At 56.1% G+C, this 18,588-nt stretch overlaps 9 protein-coding genes across 9 annotated transcripts; 3 read left to right on the forward strand and 6 right to left on the reverse strand.

The window, feature by feature from the left end:
• C8Q71DRAFT_788373 (WD40-repeat-containing domain protein) lies at nucleotides 1-2,879 on the forward strand. The gene is made up of 10 exons (XM_047925216.1): nucleotides 1-274; nucleotides 321-500; nucleotides 552-638; nucleotides 710-964; nucleotides 1,014-1,499; nucleotides 1,562-1,781; nucleotides 1,835-1,904; nucleotides 1,972-2,292; nucleotides 2,598-2,671; nucleotides 2,727-2,879. The coding sequence occupies exons 1-10, from the start codon at nucleotides 165-167 to the stop codon at nucleotides 2,769-2,771; spliced, it is 1,848 nt and encodes a 615-aa protein (XP_047773402.1). The 5' UTR covers nucleotides 1-164; the 3' UTR covers nucleotides 2,772-2,879.
• Nucleotides 2,880-2,938: 59 nt separating this feature from the next.
• C8Q71DRAFT_843317 (transmembrane protein 6/97) lies at nucleotides 2,939-4,002 on the forward strand (the record flags this gene model as incomplete). Its single annotated transcript, XM_047926566.1, has 4 exons — nucleotides 2,939-3,135; nucleotides 3,202-3,309; nucleotides 3,405-3,655; nucleotides 3,729-4,002. Exons 2-4 carry the CDS (start codon nucleotides 3,250-3,252, stop codon nucleotides 4,000-4,002), a joined length of 585 nt encoding a protein of 194 aa, XP_047773403.1. The 5' UTR covers nucleotides 2,939-3,135; nucleotides 3,202-3,249.
• Nucleotides 4,003-4,509: 507 nt separating this feature from the next.
• On the reverse strand, nucleotides 4,510-6,507 carry C8Q71DRAFT_387455 (uncharacterized protein). Its single transcript, XM_047918241.1, has 6 exons — nucleotides 6,247-6,507; nucleotides 6,127-6,196; nucleotides 5,970-6,073; nucleotides 5,662-5,911; nucleotides 4,937-5,606; nucleotides 4,510-4,882 (listed from the first exon to the last, which is right to left on the reverse strand). Exons 1-6 carry the CDS (start codon nucleotides 6,347-6,349, stop codon nucleotides 4,805-4,807), a joined length of 1,275 nt encoding a protein of 424 aa, XP_047773404.1. The 5' UTR covers nucleotides 6,350-6,507; the 3' UTR covers nucleotides 4,510-4,804.
• C8Q71DRAFT_387454 (uncharacterized protein) lies at nucleotides 6,508-7,309 on the reverse strand. The gene is made up of 2 exons (XM_047918240.1): nucleotides 7,273-7,309; nucleotides 6,508-7,209 (listed from the first exon to the last, which is right to left on the reverse strand). The coding sequence occupies exon 2, from the start codon at nucleotides 7,144-7,146 to the stop codon at nucleotides 6,667-6,669; it is 480 nt and encodes a 159-aa protein (XP_047773405.1). The 5' UTR covers nucleotides 7,147-7,209; nucleotides 7,273-7,309; the 3' UTR covers nucleotides 6,508-6,666.
• Nucleotides 7,310-8,439: 1,130 nt separating this feature from the next.
• C8Q71DRAFT_727795 (uncharacterized protein) lies at nucleotides 8,440-10,125 on the reverse strand (the record flags this gene model as incomplete). Its single annotated transcript, XM_047921897.1, has 3 exons — nucleotides 8,440-8,840; nucleotides 8,903-9,820; nucleotides 9,987-10,125. The coding sequence occupies 3 exons, from the start codon at nucleotides 10,123-10,125 to the stop codon at nucleotides 8,440-8,442; spliced, it is 1,458 nt and encodes a 485-aa protein (XP_047773406.1).
• Nucleotides 10,126-10,995: 870 nt separating this feature from the next.
• C8Q71DRAFT_387634 (uncharacterized protein) lies at nucleotides 10,996-11,719 on the reverse strand. The gene is made up of 2 exons (XM_047918242.1): nucleotides 11,233-11,719; nucleotides 10,996-11,166 (listed from the first exon to the last, which is right to left on the reverse strand). The coding sequence occupies exons 1-2, from the start codon at nucleotides 11,541-11,543 to the stop codon at nucleotides 11,136-11,138; spliced, it is 342 nt and encodes a 113-aa protein (XP_047773407.1). The 5' UTR covers nucleotides 11,544-11,719; the 3' UTR covers nucleotides 10,996-11,135.
• Nucleotides 11,720-12,118: 399 nt separating this feature from the next.
• C8Q71DRAFT_387406 (ERV/ALR sulfhydryl oxidase domain-containing protein) lies at nucleotides 12,119-13,258 on the reverse strand. Its single transcript, XM_047918239.1, has 4 exons — nucleotides 12,517-13,258; nucleotides 12,433-12,464; nucleotides 12,188-12,380; nucleotides 12,119-12,120 (listed from the first exon to the last, which is right to left on the reverse strand). Exon 1 carries the CDS (start codon nucleotides 13,112-13,114, stop codon nucleotides 12,530-12,532), a length of 585 nt encoding a protein of 194 aa, XP_047773408.1. The 5' UTR covers nucleotides 13,115-13,258; the 3' UTR covers nucleotides 12,119-12,120; nucleotides 12,188-12,380; nucleotides 12,433-12,464; nucleotides 12,517-12,529.
• Nucleotides 13,259-15,016: 1,758 nt separating this feature from the next.
• Nucleotides 15,017-15,867, forward strand: C8Q71DRAFT_727798 (uncharacterized protein; the record flags this gene model as incomplete). Its single annotated transcript, XM_047921898.1, has 7 exons — nucleotides 15,017-15,108; nucleotides 15,165-15,180; nucleotides 15,232-15,314; nucleotides 15,424-15,528; nucleotides 15,588-15,652; nucleotides 15,705-15,781; nucleotides 15,838-15,867. The coding sequence occupies 7 exons, from the start codon at nucleotides 15,017-15,019 to the stop codon at nucleotides 15,865-15,867; spliced, it is 468 nt and encodes a 155-aa protein (XP_047773409.1).
• Nucleotides 15,868-16,147: 280 nt separating this feature from the next.
• On the reverse strand, nucleotides 16,148-17,867 carry C8Q71DRAFT_788411 (mitochondrial carrier protein). The gene is made up of 5 exons (XM_047925218.1): nucleotides 17,690-17,867; nucleotides 17,515-17,638; nucleotides 16,751-17,465; nucleotides 16,623-16,696; nucleotides 16,148-16,563 (listed from the first exon to the last, which is right to left on the reverse strand). Exons 1-4 carry the CDS (start codon nucleotides 17,725-17,727, stop codon nucleotides 16,629-16,631), a joined length of 945 nt encoding a protein of 314 aa, XP_047773410.1. The 5' UTR covers nucleotides 17,728-17,867; the 3' UTR covers nucleotides 16,148-16,563; nucleotides 16,623-16,628.
• Nucleotides 17,868-18,588: the final 721 nt, after the last annotated feature.

Here is an 18,588-nt window from a genome sequence, read left to right on the forward strand (position 1 = left end):
TCGAGACGCGCGTGCGCTATCGGCCGGTGGCTAAATGGACCCCCCTCCTCCTCCTCCTCCTCCTACTTACTACTACTAGCCCCCTCGCCTCGCTCCTCGTCCTCTTCTCGGACACCCACATCGCTCAGCTCCATCCGATCGCCCCTGGCGCGCTTGCGGCCTGCATGGACACCCAAGCCCCGGTCGCGACCTTCTGGCCGCACACCAAGCTGCTGCTCGGGCCCTTGTGGACCATTGTCGTATCGGGCCCTCATATACAGGTCATTGACCCAATGTGCGTCGTTCCCCTCCACCACCTGACTATCTCTGACGTCCTGCAGATCTGGCAAGATCGTGCACTCGACTGCTCGCTTGGTCGGCGCAGCCAGGGACGCCCTGCTCAAGTCGGGTCCCATCCGCTGCCTCGCCGTCGACGGCAGCTTCTCGCACCTAGCCACCGTGGGCGACGATAAACAACTCAAGACTTGGCAAATCGTCGGCTTGCGGCTCATGAGCGTTCGGTACGTCCCTTCGATCGCGTCCCGCGTCTTTTCTAACCATCTCGCCTTTAGGCCACTGCCAAAGAAGCCAACCGAGATTGCCTTCACGCGCAACGGTCTCACACTCCTCATATCGGACAAGTTCGGCGATGTGTTCAGGTGAGCCATGCACAGAACAGAACATCTCCTGCGCCACCCCGCTCATGTGCACACGATCCTCGTATCCCAAGTTATCCGCTCTATCCCAAGGCAAAACCGGCAGGCAACACGGTGCCAAGTGCCGGCAGCTCAAAACGGGGTGCCCTCACCTCGCACGAGAACCCCTCCGACGGCGTGCTCGTCCTCGGGCACGTCTCCCTCCTCACCTCCTTCCTGCTGACCCGCGACGAGAAGTACATCGTCACCGCCGACCGCGACGAGCACATCCGCGTGAGCTGGTACCCCAAGGGCTACGTCGTCGAGCGGTACTGTCTCGGGCACGAGAAGTGCGTAGGTTCACATACACCTATACCGACGCCCGCTGACCCATCGCAGGTTCGTCTCGGAGATACACATCCCCCATTTCGCGCCGGAGGTGCTGATCTCGGGCGGCGGCGACCCGGTGCTCAAGATGTGGGACTGGATGTCCGGAGAGGTCGTCGCCGATGTGCCCATAGCGGACGTTGTGGAGCCGTACATCAAGGTGAAGGCACCGAAGGGCAGGCGTGGCTGGGATGACGGAGATAACGAGGAAGGAGGCGCGGGGGAGAACCAACCGGCGAGGAGGAGAAGGAGAGGTCGGAAGGCTCAAGGAAAGGGCAAGGATGTGGAGGAGGGCAGCACGGAGGGAACACCGGTTGTAGAAGACGGAGAGGCAGAGGGTTCTGCGGCGTCAGGAGAAGCGGCGCAGGAGGCACCTGAAGACGATGCGGAGATGGCCGTGCCGGAGGAGGACGTGGACAAGACAGTCCTTGTCATATACAAAATCCGGAGTTGCGATCAAGGCAGACATGGCAAATTCGTGCTCTTCAGTGCGGTCGGGTCAGTTCCACATGTCGTCCACTCACGCCGCTCGAGCTGACTGTGTGCTCTACGCTCGACAGCGCAACAGCACTGTTCTACTTCAGCTATCCAGAATCAGGCGAGGGCCCACCCCCAAAGATCCACGCAATCGACTTTGGCCACCCCGTACTCGACTTCATGATGGGCGTCTATCAAACCACATGGGTCTTGCTCGACGTCCCTCCAGCACAGGCCGGTGTAGCGACAAGCCGTGCCAACAAGTCATCCCCGGCTGTCCTGCTCTCGTGGGCATCTGGCTCGGTGAGTCACAGCCATATCTGCTCCGTCCGCGTCTTACGCCCACATACTCGCAGCAGCCGGTCGTCGTCGCCGAAGACGACGTGCCCACCCTCACGACGCTCCGGACATCAGCTCGGCTCCGAGGTTGGTGTTGACGTTCACCCCCTGGCATCTGCGCGAGCCCTCGCTGACCCGTCCGCCGCCCCCACAGCTACGCCCGACGAACTGAAGACCCTCGATCTCTACTCCGCCCTCTCCTCCATGCCGAAGAACGTCGACCCGGAGCACGACCCGCTCCGGCGGGATCTGCTCGCGGAGGCCACGCCCGAGCCCGGCGCGGAGGACAAGGGCCAGAAGAAGGAACTATCCCAGCGCGAGCAGGCACGGCTCAAGAAGAAGCGCGCCTTGGCGGCGAAGCTGGCGGAGGATAAGAAGGGCGAGGGCGATGAGGGCGAGGGCGACGAGCGGGAACGGAAGAGAGTCCGGTCGGATAGCGAGGCTGTTGGTAGCGATGTTGGCGTTGCTTCGTCAGGTGAGATAATGGACGAGGTGTAAATCCGACAGGACTTGCGCGCGTCCCCACGGGTATTCCTCTTTCCTGCATCATGATCCTGGCCCCATTACCTCCTCCCACTCCCGTCGCGCGTGCTCAGGCTGGGGTCTTCCCTTCCTCGCGGTGCTCACCTCGGCACGCACATGAAGTCCTGAGCTATTTCTAGGTATCTCAATTGTGATTGTACACGAAGGACCAGGTGTGATTCACTTGTCCTTCGATATTGTATCGCTACTGTGCGGTGTAGGCCGAGATGCGTTGGATTGACATGTTGAAATTTCTAGTGACTCTTTCGCATGCTACTGCTTCCCAGCTACCGACAGCGTCGAGGCGTCCTCGAGGCTCCTCAACTCCTTGCGTGCGTATCTATACTATCTTTTCGTCCATCGTGGTGTCCCATTGTGACAGTACAGCGGATCGTCCAATGCAAGCAGCAGGTATCTGACGACGGAGACTAAGGTTGGCATTGGTTGATTTCTCAGTCAGTCTGTGAAAGCGCGAAAGCCATACGGAGCATGGCTGTCTAGAGCACATAGGGAGACTTGAATAGCATGGTTGATAGTTTCAGGAGGGCGTAACAAGTATAAGATGAGCCGTAGCGTTCAGCGTCGCAGTACGCCCAACTGGACGCGCACACGTGACCGCGTAGACAGCGCTTGGCTGCCAGCGCTGGGCCGCTCAGGGGCCGCTGGCCGCATCCATCTGGATGTCGGAAGCCTCATCCTCATATACTGACACTCAGGCAGTCGTACGATATAGCAGCGATATAAAGACCTGCGCTCTGGACCGCGCGCGCTCTACCTCCCCTCGCTGTGTCTCCGAGTATGTGGTCTGTTCTAGGCTCCGAGTTTATTCACCGTGACACTGACCCCTGCACCTTGAAATTAGCAGACTTGGATCACGCATTACAACCTCACGTCGCATACATCACACAACATGGCAAGAAGACCACTCACGTCTCGTCCCTTGGACCTGGTATACTTTTCATTCTTCCTCGTGAGTTACCCACTTCGTTCTCAGGCTCCTCCTTCTGCGAGCACATTGGTGTTCGTCTCTGAATGTCCTGATTATTGAACTGTACGCGACCCTAGATGCACACATTCGCGACGATCGTCGTGGACCTTCAAGCGGTCTATCCACCGCATCTCGTCCCTAGCGCCATGAAGGGCATCGTGGACTACTACTTAACGACATACAACGACCCACTCATCGGCGGCGTCATGGGCTTCTTCGGGTCCGCAAAAGCGGAGTCATTCAACTGGTTCCACACATTTGTCGTCATGGAAGCTTTCTTCCAACTCCCTGTCTTCCTTCTGGGCATGCGTGGGCTGTACAAGGGTACGTCCCTCTGCCTGTTGCGAGGAGTCCGCGCACCTCAGCGTTCAGCCACTTATCTTGTATAACTCACCAGACAGCCGTGCTATCTATGTGCTCCTTCTCGTCTACGCCTCCTCCGCGGCCACGACCACGCTCCCCTGCCTTACGACTATTCTCTACACGCCCGTCACGTCTGTCGCCTCAACTGACCCGAGCAGCATCAGCATAAACCCTACCCAACGCCTGGGCCTTCTGGCGAGCTACGTCCCATTCCTCATCGTCCCGCTCCTCATGACAATCGATATGGGCTTCCGAGTGCTTGGCCTAGTCCGTGCGGGCAGCGCTGCGGCCGAGAGGGAAAAGAGGAAGTAGGCAGCTGTGTGGAGCGACCAAGAGTACGAGGGCCGTTGATTGCCTGTTTCGAAACGGCGATACCTGATGTTTTCTTGCTCTCCTCTACGTGTATCTTTGTGCGTTCGTGAAACTTGATGCGGAGAGAAAGTGTGGAGATGGTGTCCGTCTCAGGGTTGCATCGTCATGGTGTGATTGTCCTTGTCGCGATTCGTACCCTTTCAAGGCATGTAATGCTCGTTCAATTGGTCTCAGACAAACCACATCCTGACCCTGCAAGTCTGTCGCCAATACTCGCATTTCGTTCACGACTATCCTTCCGCGGCTCTGGTTTCATCCGTGCTGGACGATGCACTCTTGGACATAGAGGTAGCTGCGCTTCGTCCTCCGTCTGTGCCATTGTAGTCATGGCTTGCCTTGGAGGCCTAGATCTGGTGAGACGTCAGCACAACAACCATGCACAAACTGACCCGGCGTGTGCAACCACCAGCGGCTCGGGTAGTACTCGATCGCGCGGCCGGAAAGAGATAGAACCACACAATTTGAATGCGGTGTCGGTGCAATTGCGCGGTCGACTCCTACTGAGCCATCCTATTAGGAATGTCCGAATGCCGAGACACCTTGAGGACGCCAACACGTATCAATCAACGTGCTCAACGTCCGTGGAGTCAAATAGCGCGACACAAATGGCTAGCCCACCCGTAGTCTACATCCCGGTATACATTAGTCGCAAACATTACATCCCGATTTTCAGTGAGCTGAACACTTCTTCGGACAAATGTCCTCCATACCCAGGTTTACAACACACAAAACACGCCTACGATCAGAATAAGCGACATTGATCAGGCGAGATGCCATTAGCCATCCGGAACATCGTCACTGCTCCAGACAAGCTCGAGAACTGTTCGACCCGACATCAGCAAAAAGCTCGCGCACAGACCATGCCACGTCTCACCCCATTGCCCATAAAAACCTGCGCCCGCTGCCCGATCAGCATGTCTACGGCTTGCTTGACGTACTGCTGCTCCCGGTTCACTACCAAGTCACGGCTGCTGGATATAGACCTCCACGCTACCCCGGGCATAGCATTCAATGCTAGTTTGACTTCTGTGATCCATTCTTCCGGTGCGTTCGTCATGAGGTATACATCCCGAAGTTCGTCACGCCCCGTCGCCCGCTCCGCCTCGCGAACTTCCTGCACGCGGCGGATAATATCGGCAACCTCGACATAGCAGTGAGGCCGATATAACGCGATGCGTTGCTCTGAGGTGCTCTCCGGCGGATACTCGAAGCGGTCCGGAAGCTCGGGGAATGAGTTGAACCCGACGTAGCTCGATCCCCACTTCGCAAGCTTGACGCAGTGTTCCACAAAGTCACCTCGTCGGACATGGAGCGCGAGCAGTCCTGGGAGAGGCGTGTATCGCTGCGCGCTTGGAGACATGTCTGCGTAGGGGTAGAGAGGCAAGGAGCTGAGAAGGGACGTCGCGGGCGACGTGGACGAGAACGTCTCGCGGTTCGTGTCGAATGCGAGCTCAACAAGCGGAGACCAGAAGAATTCCTGGAGTATGGGCGACTTCGAATACGCCGGCCAGTCATCCAGCAGCCGCCGTCCGTCGCCAAACACACTGTCAGATGCTGCGATGAGCGCGCCTGCCAACGAACTGCCAAACAATCACGTACTCAACGTCGAAGAAGGTCTTAGGCTTCATGACCTCGACGCACTTGTCAGGCATAGCACCCACAGCCTCCATCATTTTGGCGACCAATGACTCAACTGTCGGCTCGTGTCCAATGAGCGCAAAAATCTCTGTCGCTGAGATCTTTCGACGAGCGCGTTCCGGACAGATGATATTGAAGTAGTCTTCTGAAACTCCGAATGGGTGGATGGCAGATGGCTCCGATGTCCTGGGCTGTGCGCCCACGAGAGGTCCTGACGGGAGCGGAATCATCACCATTGTGTCAGAAGCCAAGGTCGGCGGGGAACCAACCTTGCAAAAGAGCAGAGAGCGGTATCCTGGAGGGTATCCGTTTACCATTGTAAAACGTGTATTTCGTACCGTCTGTGTTCCACCCGTGGTCGTACCAAACAAATCTGACGGCCATGTCGGTATCAGTGACTCGAATACGACATGAGGGAAGACTCACGTTCGGTTCACTCGGTAGGCTGTGTATGCATGCAGAAGTAACTCTTGCATAACATTTCCCCACCCAGCACCTGGGAGTTTAGTGAGCGAGGGCCCAATCACGGAAGGCAAAAGGATGCGCTTTCGGAGTCGCAAGCAATGGCTGCCGCGCAGATGGGTCGGATGTAGGCCGAAGTAAATCCGTCATCTAGAAACCATGGAGACTGACAATAGGGGGCTCGCATAGAAGGTTTGGTGCGGCGTCAGGAAGCGCCGGCTTGACCACCGGCTGGCTAATGAGACGCCTCTAACCCTGCCTGTTTGGGGGCAGGAGAGCGTCGAGACGTGCGGTCTGCATTTGCAATTGCTTGAATTTGCAAATGTACTTGCGCAGCATGCCAGTGCAGGGACCACTGACGGCAGCAAGAGCTACATATGTGACCCCAGCCACTGGCATGCTGCGGCCGACAAAACGGAACGACAAGACGGAAGCGCTACGCAGCCGCGCTTAGAACAACATCGCGTGCTATTCGGGCTGCTCCTCCGAGGGATTGCACGAGAATCACTCACCATGAACGTTGTTTGCGAAGAATAGATACTTCGCCTCTGGCGGGTCGCCTGTCCGCTCAGACAGCTCCAGTTCGTGCTCGCGAAAGCGTTCATAAAGTGGCGCCCTCGGTCCCGGCTCAGGGACTAGGACGTCTAGGACCTTCTCCACCAAACGACCTGTCTTGCGCGAGTCCTGCTCGAATCTCTTCACGAGAAGGAAGGATGCGACAACTGCGAGGCCGACCAAAGCAATTCGGATGGGGTTCCTAAGCCAGGACGTAGTCTTTCGCCACCGTGCTAGCCTAGTCTTCGCGAGCGGAAGGTCGTACTTTGGGTCATGATGTATCGGCCGTAGTCGCTGCAGGAGGTCAGACATGCCAACAGGAAGCCGGTGAGAGGAGAAGCAACTAGGGTGCTGTCCCTGCACCTGGATATCAGATATATGAGCAGTGAGACGCGCGCAGTAAACGTCCGACCCGGAAGTTGCGTCCATGCGATGTTGGCGCAGTTCGACTATGCCTCACCATATCACACTGGCATTTAGAACGGTCAGTCACTGGCAGTTGGATGTACAGTCACTGGCAGTTAGATGTACGGTCAGTACAGAGCGCTTACGAACATGGCCATCTATCCATTGGCCGATACAGGCCCATGAGCCCCTTTGCTGTCAATCTGGCTGTGAAAAATCAGATTCTCATCGTTTCGGTGAAAGGGGGGATGACTGCGGACATTATGAGAAGAAGCGGCGGACGCTCATGAGTGTTGAGTCCGTTCCGGTGAATAAGGGATACCGGCGGCGCACAGGATCGGGCAATGGAACAAATGCGTCGCAGCTGCCTCCATCCACCGCTCCCCGAATCGAACAGCTGTGTAGCTAGAATAAGCGCGAATGTACGAGCGGAACATCATGAACTCGTACGTGCTGCCGTACTGGCATACACAAATGCGACATATGTAACGCACCTGAGTCACGCAGGGAATCTTTGGCATAGTACATTCCTGTCGTCAGGCCGACATTTTCTGCAGCTTTATGTAGCGTCTAAAGAGACGAGGTAATCCGACCTGCCATGAGTGCCAATTAGTCTCCGTTGCCGACCATAAAAGAACAAGAAGCGCTTTTATGAGCGCGATGGTATGATAAGTAGTACGAACCAAGCATCAGAACCTCGGCGATTTCGGTGACGGGCTCTGACGGGCTCTAGGTTGAGTCTGACAGGTCACCTGACTGCCAAGAGAACATGAGGACATGAGGAGGCCCACACGCTGTCTAAGTTTGGCGGACAGCGACCGTTATACGACGTTGTACCCACAGCCACGATGCAATGAATAGGAACAGAAATCATATCCAGGTAACGCACGACGCAATACTGTTGGATTTGAGTGGTTTACATCGGCAAGCCCAGCACCTGGTCCTGCAAGAAAGTTACAATATCACTCCGTGTGCATGATACTGGCTGAACGACATAGAGACAGCGTCAAACGCACCAGTTCTCCGTTCACTCGACCGATCAACCCTCCCCTCCGAACTCCCTCTATGATTTTCGTGCGTCCGACACCCAATATCTATGGAACAGCATGCACGCGATGCGTCCCGTTTGGTCCGGAAACCCCGCTTGCGTTCTAGACATAGTCCGAAGCAATCAGCCACTGTAGCATAGGACATTTAAGGAACTCACCGAGAAAATCGCACAGAGGGAGGACGTGGACACAAGGAGCTCGGTGGGTCCATTCATAGAGACGGCGTCCCGAGCCAAATTGGCACACAATCGCTCTCCACATGCCCTCTTCATTCACAGGAGCCCAGAAGATAGATTTGCGCCCCTCCTCTGAGGCTCCTCGGTAGGCGATCAATGACGGGCCGCACGACCTCGGGGCGTATATCGATGCCGCGGCCGTCGAGCATGATCCTGACGTCGATTGTGGTCCGTAGGGCCGTGAGTCTCTCGTGCAGTTCGGCAAGCGCTCGGTCCAGAGCATCCCAGTCTGTGAAGTCTAGAAAGACAATGGGGTCGGTTGAATCCAGACCATGCATCTCAAAGCGTAGCTGGAGTTGCTGAATACTCTTTGGTAGCGATTGCAAGAACTGAGGAAGGTAGGGACAAATAGCTCGGACACTCCTCGATGAGCCGAAAACGTAGCTGAGCGTGACGATGCGTAGCTTGTGGTGCTGTGAGCAGTCCAGTTCCGCTAAGGACGCTAGACATATCGTCAACTTAGTATATACATGAAGATCGTTTAGTACAACTCACATTGTATGTCCTGCGATGGGAAGTAGTTCACGTGGAGCACCTCCAGTGTCGACCGCATTCGCGATAAGAGCATCGTGGTGGTCAAGTTCTCGGCACTGCGAGGGCAGCTGTCGATGGACATCTCACGAACCGCCGGGGCGAACGGTGGGTTCAACAGGCCTTCGACGAACGAGGGCAGCATCTTGATGTCTGCATCGAGGGAGAGCTTCTCGATGCGCCGGACGCCAACGCTTGAGTGACAGAGAGCCGCAGAGTCTGGCCTATGGGACAAGTCGACATCGGGATGCCAGCGAATGTGTTGCAGTGTCAGGGTGGATAATCCAGGAAACGCGGCCAGTAGTTGTAAGAGTTCGGAAGGGGAGAGGAAGATCGCACAGAAGATATCCAATGAGGACACAGCGGGAATGGCGGCGAATAGGTCCACAAGGGCTCTCGAACTTGCGCTGGCTTGGCCCCGGAATGTAAAAGGTGCAATATCACACCAATCGAAGTTCCTAAGTCGCAGCAGCTGAGTCCGATGAAGCCGCTTCAGTATACGACCGAGCGTGACTCGGATACTGGGGCCAAGCCGGGATTGCCCCATGGGCTCGGATGTACCGGACAACCTCGCGAGTATCCTGAAGCCAATGTACCGACATATGAGGCGAGCCAAGGAGTAGTGCCTATAGTCAGGGTTATTGTCTCCCCAGAGCGTGAGTTCGCGGACGTAGTCAGCAATCGGTGCACCCGTCGAAGCGGACGATTGCAGCACCCGTAGGAACCCGTCGCAATGCGTCTTGGTGCACCTGAGATCTACGGATTGAAAGAGCCGCTGTCGGCATATATGGACCCAAGCATGGCACGTTAAACTGCATGTTCTGAGCTCAACCGGATCGCCGTCCAGGTTGTCGAGAATGAGATCAAGCACCTCGATGGGGGCTGGACAAGCGGTCATAATGAGTCCAAAGGCAGCGAGGCAGCCGTGCCCGTTGGTGAGTGTGCAGAACACAGAATGCTGTCTTCGCTGAGTACAGATGTAGAAACTGAACAGTGAAGCAGGCTAGAATGAGCTGACGTCCCGCGCACTACGACGACAGTCACGCACCGTTATTCCGAGCAAACTCTAGTTCTTGATATATTTGCTCGACAATGTAAGGTGGAGTTCCCTTCTTGTGGCAGCGAGGGGGGACGGCGGGCACCAAGACGGTGGTTGCAGTTAGAAAACTCGGCACGATAGGCGCCATAGTTAAAGTCAAAGCTTATGTAAGTAAGTACTACATCCTAAGCTGTAAACGTTTAAACGCTTGACTGTAGCGCCGCGTAAGTACCTATCACCACCTTCTTCAGCATGGTATATGTCGACGCAATCTAACGTTCTCTCGGGTATCGTTCAGCTTCAGTTTTGAATCCACAACTTCGACAAGAGCCGTCAATTGCAGAGTTCGTACTTTCCATTCATATACCGTGCCATGATCGCAGTCGCTCTGCGCAGGCTGGTAATTACGCATGTTCGGCCCTCCATAATCGTCCCAGACAAAAGGTTGACTTACTGGACAGTTCACGCCGTCTCAAGGACCTTTGTGAGGTATTCACCGCGGCCACTCTGCAGAACTCCTGTTCCATTGCGGTTGTACATGGGAGACAACGAGTCGGCAACTGGCCTGCATACAAGCGTAGGTAGCGACCTGAAATCGCACTGACGATGTAGATGGCCCGTCGACGTCACGAGGTGACGGCGCCGCAGCCCTTTCTCCATCTTTGAGACGCGGTCGGTCCGCAGTAGAAGAGGATCGGCCTTCGGTATCGATTCGCGAGGACGTCGCGATCTCCACGTATGAATACGTGTCTTCAAAATCATATAACGTCAGCTCGATCCCACGCGAAAGGCAGAACTCGACTCACAGGGGTTCGGGAGGACGGCGACAATGTCACTGGAGCTCGGAAACGCTGCCGCGTGGGCGCCATCGCTAGTCTGAGGAGACGTAGTCGTTTCCGTGCGCTTTGGTTCTGCAGACTCAAATGGGGTGACTTCCAGCCGACGTCTCCTGCGAGGAGGCAGGAAGGCGAGAAGGGCAGCGAAGGCTGCTGCAGCGCTTCCTACCTAGGAGTAGATTGAGTCAGCGATTGCGCGTATATCCACCGTTTTATCAAATAGTACACACGGTGACCCCGGCAATAGCCCCACCACCCAATCCATGTTGTGACGATCTCGTCGAACCAACAGGGCTCGGAGCTGCGGGATTTGACGGCGAGATTAGCTAACAGATGCAGAAAACGACGGCGCCCTGACCCACGACTAATGATCAGCATGTGCAAGGTAGCCTCGGTCCATAGGGAGCAATAGTACGTACCGATGCATAGCTATAGCATCACAAAACATGACACGATCCAGCATCAGCAAGCTCCTCTTATTGGTCAACGTCACCGTATACGTCTCCGTCCTGTCCAGGCCAGCCGCCACATACCAGACCTCCTCGTACAAGGCCCAGGGCGTCGTAGCGTTGAACTGGTAAGCCTCGCTTGAGTCCGCGAGGACATGCGCCGTCGGCGCGGGGTCGATGTCCACGAGGTACGTGTTGTCGACAGAGGAGGTGCCCATGTACACGGCGAACGCAACACTCGAGTTCACGCTGACCAAGACGGAGGCGTTCCCCGTGCCCATCGTGCGCGACGTGTACAAGGTGTTGTTGTCGTTGAAGCTGTTCCAATTCTACGCCTCACGGGCGTGGGGTCACAAAACGGGTGCACCGACGTGAGGTCCACAGGCACCAATTTAACCGTAGCTAAGTTGATCGTCGACCTGGTCTGACATCAGATGGGCGTGGACGGGATACGCGATGGGCGACTCACCCAGGCTCGCCTAACCCGAGCGTGAGCGTTGCCCTGGTGACGGTGAAGGGGCCCTCACGCACGGTGAGCGTGAGCGTGTTGAGTGGCCATACACACATGAGCAAGCGAGGTCCGCGCATGGTTAGCAATCCACACCCCGTAAGATAATGCATTAAAGGATGACTGCATGGCAACAACGCATCAAGCCAACGGGTGAACATCTCTCATGAACGGCTTAGCTGTCGCACGGAGAACAAATGGCATGCATACACGGACCCACGAACGATAGCATCCGATGATCAGCGAAGACATTCATTTCGGGGATATTCCGCGAGGCGTACCTCGTATCATCACCACAAAGGCGAGGATTATCAAGGGTCTAGGATCAGGGTAGCGGTTACACAATCACTCTGTGAACAGGGCACGAGGTCCTGTCAATGTCAGCGAATCATACGTGATATCCCCGCAGGTGCATACCTAACTCCAACCAGCTTCTGACGTGAGTATGCGCGGCCGTGGTGAGGTTTACCCTGCACCGGCACGCTCTAAATCGCCGCTGAGAGGAACCTTGGAACCTCATGAACCTTGTGGTGTTGTGAGTGAGGTAGCGAGCCAAGGGAAACGAGGTGTTGCTGCGTTACTGTCGTGAAGCGTCCGACCGGAAAGACGGCTGGGACATATCTGTGAGGGGAGCGGATGACATTCGAGGATTAATCAATTACAACAGTATCCAACTACCGTCCATAGCATTGTACTATGCGCTAAGTCAGTGTTGCAAACAGCCATGACATGTGGGTATTACTCACCTTTTCACGCCCGTCAATCGCAGCTACCATCGCTAGGCCCATTCTTCCACCGCTCGTCTGTTTTCTCTATCGAGCAGTCAAACCTCAGCTTGCCCAGCCTCGAATTCACGTCATTGTGCCTCTCGCAAAGCCATCTGCTCAACGCGACCCTCCCACTGACATCCGGCGGGTTTTCCTTGATGTTCGTGTCCAGATGCGACGCGCAATGCGAGCACGGGTACAACACAGGGAGCGAGCGGAGCAGCGTGAGCATATTCACGCGCTGGTTGGACGTGGGCTTCTCCGGGTAGTACGCGGCGGTGGTATGGAGGAACGTCCAGGTCGCGCGGCCCAGCTGTTCCACGTCCGGCGGGCAGTACTCTGGGCGGGTGTCCGGGTCGGGCTGGCGGGCGACGGCACTGCTGCCCGCTGCCATGGCGGCCATGGTCGCGGCGATGCCAGGAGCGGGCTGCTTGCCGTTCTGCGCCCGCTTTGGCTTGTCGGCTGGCGTCCAGTTGCGGAACGCGGTGCAGATCTTGCACGGCTTGCCGTCGGGCCCGAGGACCATGCCTGGCGGCAAGGGCTTGTTGTCGCTGGGGCTTGACGTTGGATCTGGCATGGCTGCCCGCGACAACTTGCCTGGGGATGGAGGACGACGGACGAGAGAGTGAGTAAGCTGCTGTAAGCCCGTCGGCGTCGGGGCGCCAGTCCATGCCACTGTTGGGCGCGCGGCGAGGGCGGCCCGCCCAACCGTCGGCGTGAGAACCTGGCCGCGCGAGCGCTTGTGCGATCCTCCTCCCAGAAGCACCGCGGGCAAACCAGGTTGTTCGAACTCCGAAAACCCCTACGAACATCGGTCCCGCCTGGGAACCTTTACGGACTCCGAATATTGTCAGAACATGCTGCGAACATGATGCGTTTCAGCCGATTTCAGCATGTTCGGAGGCCGAACATGCGTGTTTTCGGCGAACATGCTACGAACATGAGAAATGTAGGAGCATTTTCGGAGTCAGTTAAGCTCTCCGAAAAGGTTCCCATGGAGGACCGATGTTATTAGCATTTTCGGAGCCCGAAAAACCTGGTTTGCCCGCGGTGAAGGTTCGCTCACTCTGTGACTCACCATTGAAACCTTGAAGAAAGACTCTAGGTATCTTCTTCTGTCCCTCCCGCGCATACTTCATTCGGACGATCCCATAGTACTAGACGGCGCTTTCGCTCGCTCAGATGAAAGACATTGGTTGCATGATGACTGATGACGGGCATGCCGTCGCACAGACTCACTCTCAGGCTTATGTTAAACGGATTCTCTATGAGGAGGTACTTGATTCCCCCCCTTTACAGCCCACTACATCTGATTTATTTTACAGAACAATGATGAAATGTATTTCTGGGCTTATGTCGATCTGGCACAGGTCACTCTTGGGCAATGTACGCCTGCGTTGCTTTCGCCTAACTTCGGACTCGGAGGCGACATGTGTATGGACTCACTCAACAGTGCGCCAGGCATGTCATGTCACATGTGTACTACTGAAGGCCTGTTTTCACCTCTCATCGTGGTCCGACCGTGTTTGCTCTCCCGTGTTGCAGCGCTCGTCGGTGGAGGCGACGCTTGATATCCAGCATATCGGAGCCCGAAGCTAGCGGCTGCGTCGAGAAATATCCGGCACGTCGGGGCTGGAAGCTACTAGCACTAGTAGAGGCTGCGTCGAGAACTCTTCAGCACATCGGAGCCGGAAGTCGGCGGCTGCATCGAAAATGCTCAAGGGCATTGGTCCTGGATGCCACTGTCGACGTCCGAAATCGTCCCGGCCGCAATGGTACCCTCGGCAACTGGCACTCCGGTATGCCCTGCTTACCCTTCTCATTTATGGCAATGTACACGAGTCACTGAGTACGGATTTATTCCGTAGAATTATCACCTACTGGATGTAGGTATGCAGGAGCGTGGTGAGCGATGCTAGGTCGGAGACTTCATTCCGCTTGCTGATCCGCTTTGATATAACTACGCGCTCTCAGACTATGGGATGCATGTGCATATATTGCACATCTACCTCCTTGTCGGCCGTGCTATCGCACGTTGGTCACGGCGCTGGTTTTTCAGGCAGCGAATATCGTTGCCGAGGCCCTTTTCCAGAAGCTTGACAGAAGCGAAATGCTGCTCAGCTCGACTGCATCGTCATCAATTGGTTACGAAGAACTAATTGTGTCGACATGAGTAGACTTCGCCGGACCAAGCATGATAGATTCCAGTGCCGCCTACATGCAGCATCATCCGAAAGCGGCACTCATGCCAAGTCCGCGGCTGACAGGTTCTTCTAGCTAACAGATTCTTTACAGCTGAAAAATTCTTTTGGCTGGCGGGTCCTGTTGCTGGCAAGTCCTGTCGGCTTACAAGCTGAGGCCTGCGAGGTATAAAAACTGCCGGCGTGCACGGTAGCACAGCAGCTTCTACCAGCTGAGACATCCCCAGCAGAGCCTCGTCCCAGTCTTCAGACTCACTTCGACCTCTTGCCTCAACTTCATGTTCTTCAAGCTCGCCATCGGATCCCTCGCCGCGGCCGTTGCCTTCCTGCAGGTCAACGCTGAGTCTCATACCGATACCTTCAACAACAAGTATGTCTCCGTCCACTGAATCCTCTTGCTCGAGACTAATTGGCGTGACCTTGCAGGTGCGGCCGTGGCACTGTAAGCGAGCGACGTCGGCGTCGGTTGTTGTACTGACCACACGCCCTCTAGCCCTACTTGTATTCACAGACCGGCCAGCTCCTCTCCACCGGCGAGGCGTGGACCAGCGACGGCGAGGCCCTCGGCCTCATTGCGTGAGTCTCTCGCATGTCCACCTTTCCGGCATGCCGCTGACTATCCTCTAGTTCCTCCAGACCGGTTTGTCATCCGCAACCCATCCTACAATTCCTTCCTTGACAATAGAACGCATCTACTAGGTGGCTGCGGTACGAATGGAGAAGAATGCACCCTCGTTGAGGCGACGCTCAAGAATGGCGCTAGCTCTGCCGACATCTCTTTGATCCCTCCGTGAGCTGTCTCCATCCATTCTTCCTCAATAGCGGCGCGCTGACCACTCTGCGTGATAGCCATGTGTTCTCGGTGACGAGTGGCCTTGGCTACTACGACGGCTGCGATGACGACGGTACCGACTGTGAGTCCAAATCGTCACTGTGTACGACGGCAGTCTAACGGAGATCATATAGGCACTAGCGCTAGCTGCCCGAAGGCATACCGCAAGCCCGGCGACAACTTTGCTATCGTTGGTTGCAGCGCCGACAACGTGAGTTGGAGCATATACTCTGTTCTTTGGATTGAGCTGAACACAAACCCTCACAGGTCAATCTTGCCTTTACATTCTGTGATTAATTCGCGGGCTGCATCCGTCACTGTTGCGGAAGGATCGATGTATCTCTATAATTGTTTATGTAAATCCTGTGACACGCCCCTACTGAGAGGTCCGAATACGACTGAGGCGTAAATGAACGGTCGTTCAAACAACTGTGCTCCTGTTATGACACACCTTGCGGTACAAGACGCTTTCGGCGTCGAAGCGGTGCTCAGTCGTTTACACAACTACATATGCGCGTATTGTGCGCCGTTTCCTAACATTTTTATCAATACAAGAGCACGACTTGAAGAAATGAGTGCAGTCATTTGTCAAGTCGGTGTCGTTCTCAACTGACGGCAGGAGCTGTGGCTTTCTGCTGAAGCCGCCACGGCCTCCACCCGGACCGGCAGGGCGATAGCGGCAACTCGGAAGCCCTCTCAGCTTTGTTCCGGCCCTTGCGAGTTAAAATGTCCCGGGTACACACGATGTGAACAACCACGGCTACGGCTCCTGCCACAAGGGGCCTACGCATCCCAAGCGGCCTTACAAACCATTCGTGACATATTCATGTTGCAGCAGATGCAGAGGTGAACAGACGGCTGACGGGTATGCTGCGTATTCTATGGACGGTAGAATAGAGTATGGGACAGCAGGTAACGCAATAACAAATAACTGTCTAAATGCACGCAGACAACCACACCAGTCCGCGCTCCGACCGCGATCAAGCGCTACTTCTGCTGGCGGCAGACTGTCAGTCAAATGCCAGGTGATCGACGATGATGTAATGACTGACTTTGGTTTACTTGCCACCGGTCGTGCCCATGCCCATGGCGGTCTTGAACGAGTCATAGATCCACCACTGGAAGCCTGCATGTTTGTGTGAGCATCGCGACTCGGAATGGTCATAGTAAAGCAACATACCGGTGAGGGTACCAATCATGAGGACACGGGTGCCGAGACCCTTAGTCGCAAGGTTGGAGTAACCAACCTCGGACGCGATCTGGCCGAGCGACTTGCCGCGGTTGGCTTCCTTGCCCATCTGCGAGACGAGCGAGTCGGCGGGGTGCGAGACGACGGCGCAGACGACACCGGCGAGGTAGCCGGACGCGAAGGTGACACCGAGCTGGGTGGGCTTGCCGTACGTGTCCTTGGGCGCGGTGAAGACGTGGCTGTAGAACATCTGGACGATGTACTCGAAGAAGAAGAACTTGGCCATCGTGTACGGGATCTGGCGCGACCAGAGGGGGACGAGCGACCCGAAGGGGAATCGCGTCACCGCCTTCGTCTTGCTCATCTCCGCGAACGCGGCACGCATGGGGACGGGGAACGTGCCCGAGGCGCTCGTCTGGATCTTGACCTTGGTCATCTCCAGCGGGCAGAGGGCAATGTCGGCGAAGAACTCGGCGGACGCAGAGCCCGCGAGCCAGATCGCACCCTTGTACTTGCTCGACGCCTCCTCGCCGGCCAAGTTCATGTAAGTGTCCTTGAAGATCTCGTAGAGGCCGTACTTGAACGCGCCCTGGAGCGAGTACCCGATGAAGGTCGGCCCGACGCCCTTCCAGAGACCCTTGGAACCTTCCTCCGCCACGATCGTCCGGATACCAGGAAGGAGACCCTTGAACTTGCCGGGGTTGACCTGTGCGAGGTATTGGCAACTACACGCCAGCGTCCACGTCAACACGTACCTGCATGTTACACTTTGTGACATCGAGAGGAGTGAGGCCTGCGTGTGTGGTACCGCACGCGAGGATACCACCGATCATGCAGTTCGTGTAGTACTTGCCGTCATGGGGGACGGGGCCGAGGTGTCTGCAAAGGGTCATGAATGGCTGTCGCGCGCGTCATGCAGGCGGTACTGACCGTGCATCCCACTTTCCGACGGGGGCGAGGTGGGCCATTATCTAGCAGCTATAAGGGCGTAGGATAGAGGTCTAGGTGGTCGAGCCTCGGCGAAGGCGAGGAGGGGGAGGGGGAGGAGGAGGTGGTCGTGGAGAGAGATGAGCTGGCCGACGGACGTCGCGGTTTTCTCTCGGCTTGCTCCGAACCTTACCGAGGCCTCAAGCGCCCGCCGACATGACCCCGACCGAGCCGCACCTCTCTTCGGCCTCACGGTGGGTCACGTCGCTCTCAGAACATACACTATACAGCACATTCCCCCTCGAGTAGCGTATGTCGAATATTTCGCGTCTTCGGGGGCGACCGTTTCCGGGATGCTCACGCTGCTCACTTCAATATTGCGGTATGACACGAGAGCAACACGTAAGTAGGTGAACGCTGAACGACGCGGAACACGGAAATTTGAATAGAGGGCCGGTACTAGGGAAGAGTGCGACTTTGCTATGTTCGCTGTATAGAGTGTAGTATGAACAGTACTGGGACGCCCAATAGTACTAGTGTGCACTGAGCTTGAGCGCGACTTAACCGGCGTTGCTTTGCTGTGTGTCGTTGGCGTAAGATATGATCAAATACCGTTGCAAGGCAGATAATGCTGTGTAGCCACACTTCGACCGTACATTCACCCAATAGCAGTTGTTTCTCCACCAAAGACACGGCCTGAGTGCATTGTGACTGCAGCTAGCGGATCAGTCGCAGAGGGTGATCGCGAGATTAGCCTGTGAGCGGTCGCCGTCAGCGAAATCCAACTCATCCTCCATATCGAATACGTTCAAACTCTCGTCAGCGCCGCAGTGAACAGCAGCAGAGATGTCATCGGTATGCCTTCGGGCAGCTGTCGCTAGGGCCTATAGGTTTCTCGTTAG

The sequence above is a fragment of the Rhodofomes roseus genome (assembly GCF_022264815.1).
Source record: "Rhodofomes roseus strain CIRM-BRFM 1785 chromosome Unknown C8Q71scaffold_34, whole genome shotgun sequence".
In the NCBI taxonomy this organism is placed as follows: domain Eukaryota; kingdom Fungi; phylum Basidiomycota; class Agaricomycetes; order Polyporales; family Fomitopsidaceae; genus Rhodofomes; species Rhodofomes roseus.

Excerpts from the sequence above, each read along its gene's own strand:
- C8Q71DRAFT_788373 (XM_047925216.1), top strand. The coding sequence starts at position 165 with ATGGACACCCAAGCCCCGGTCGCGACCTTCTGGCCGCACACCAAGCTG. Across the intron at positions 275-320 it reads ATACAGGTCATTGACCCAAT|ATCTGGCAAGATCGTGCACT; the intron begins GTGCGTCGTTCC and ends GACGTCCTGCAG. Across the intron at positions 639-709 it reads AAGTTCGGCGATGTGTTCAG|TTATCCGCTCTATCCCAAGG; the intron begins GTGAGCCATGCA and ends TCGTATCCCAAG.
- C8Q71DRAFT_387455 (XM_047918241.1), bottom strand. The coding sequence starts at position 6,349 with ATGCGAGCCCCCTATTGTCAGTCTCCATGGTTTCTAGATGACGGATTT. Across the intron at positions 6,074-6,126 it reads GCCTACCGAGTGAACCGAAC|ATTTGTTTGGTACGACCACG; the intron begins GTGAGTCTTCCC and ends CATGGCCGTCAG. Across the intron at positions 5,912-5,969 it reads GCTCTCTGCTCTTTTGCAAG|GACCTCTCGTGGGCGCACAG; the intron begins GTTGGTTCCCCG and ends CGCTCCCGTCAG.
- C8Q71DRAFT_387454 (XM_047918240.1), bottom strand. The coding sequence starts at position 7,146 with ATGGACGCAACTTCCGGGTCGGACGTTTACTGCGCGCGTCTCACTGCT.
- C8Q71DRAFT_387634 (XM_047918242.1), bottom strand. The coding sequence starts at position 11,543 with ATGGGCACGGGGAACGCCTCCGTCTTGGTCAGCGTGAACTCGAGTGTT. Across the intron at positions 11,167-11,232 it reads GATGCTATAGCTATGCATCG|GGCGCCGTCGTTTTCTGCAT; the intron begins GTACGTACTATT and ends GTCGTGGGTCAG.
- C8Q71DRAFT_387406 (XM_047918239.1), bottom strand. The coding sequence starts at position 13,114 with ATGCCAGATCCAACGTCAAGCCCCAGCGACAACAAGCCCTTGCCGCCA.
- C8Q71DRAFT_788411 (XM_047925218.1), bottom strand. The coding sequence starts at position 17,727 with ATGGCCCACCTCGCCCCCGTCGGAAAGTGGGATGCACG. Across the intron at positions 17,466-17,514 it reads TCACAAAGTGTAACATGCAG|GTCAACCCCGGCAAGTTCAA; the intron begins GTACGTGTTGAC and ends TACCTCGCACAG. Across the intron at positions 16,697-16,750 it reads CATGATTGGTACCCTCACCG|GCTTCCAGTGGTGGATCTAT; the intron begins GTATGTTGCTTT and ends ACAAACATGCAG.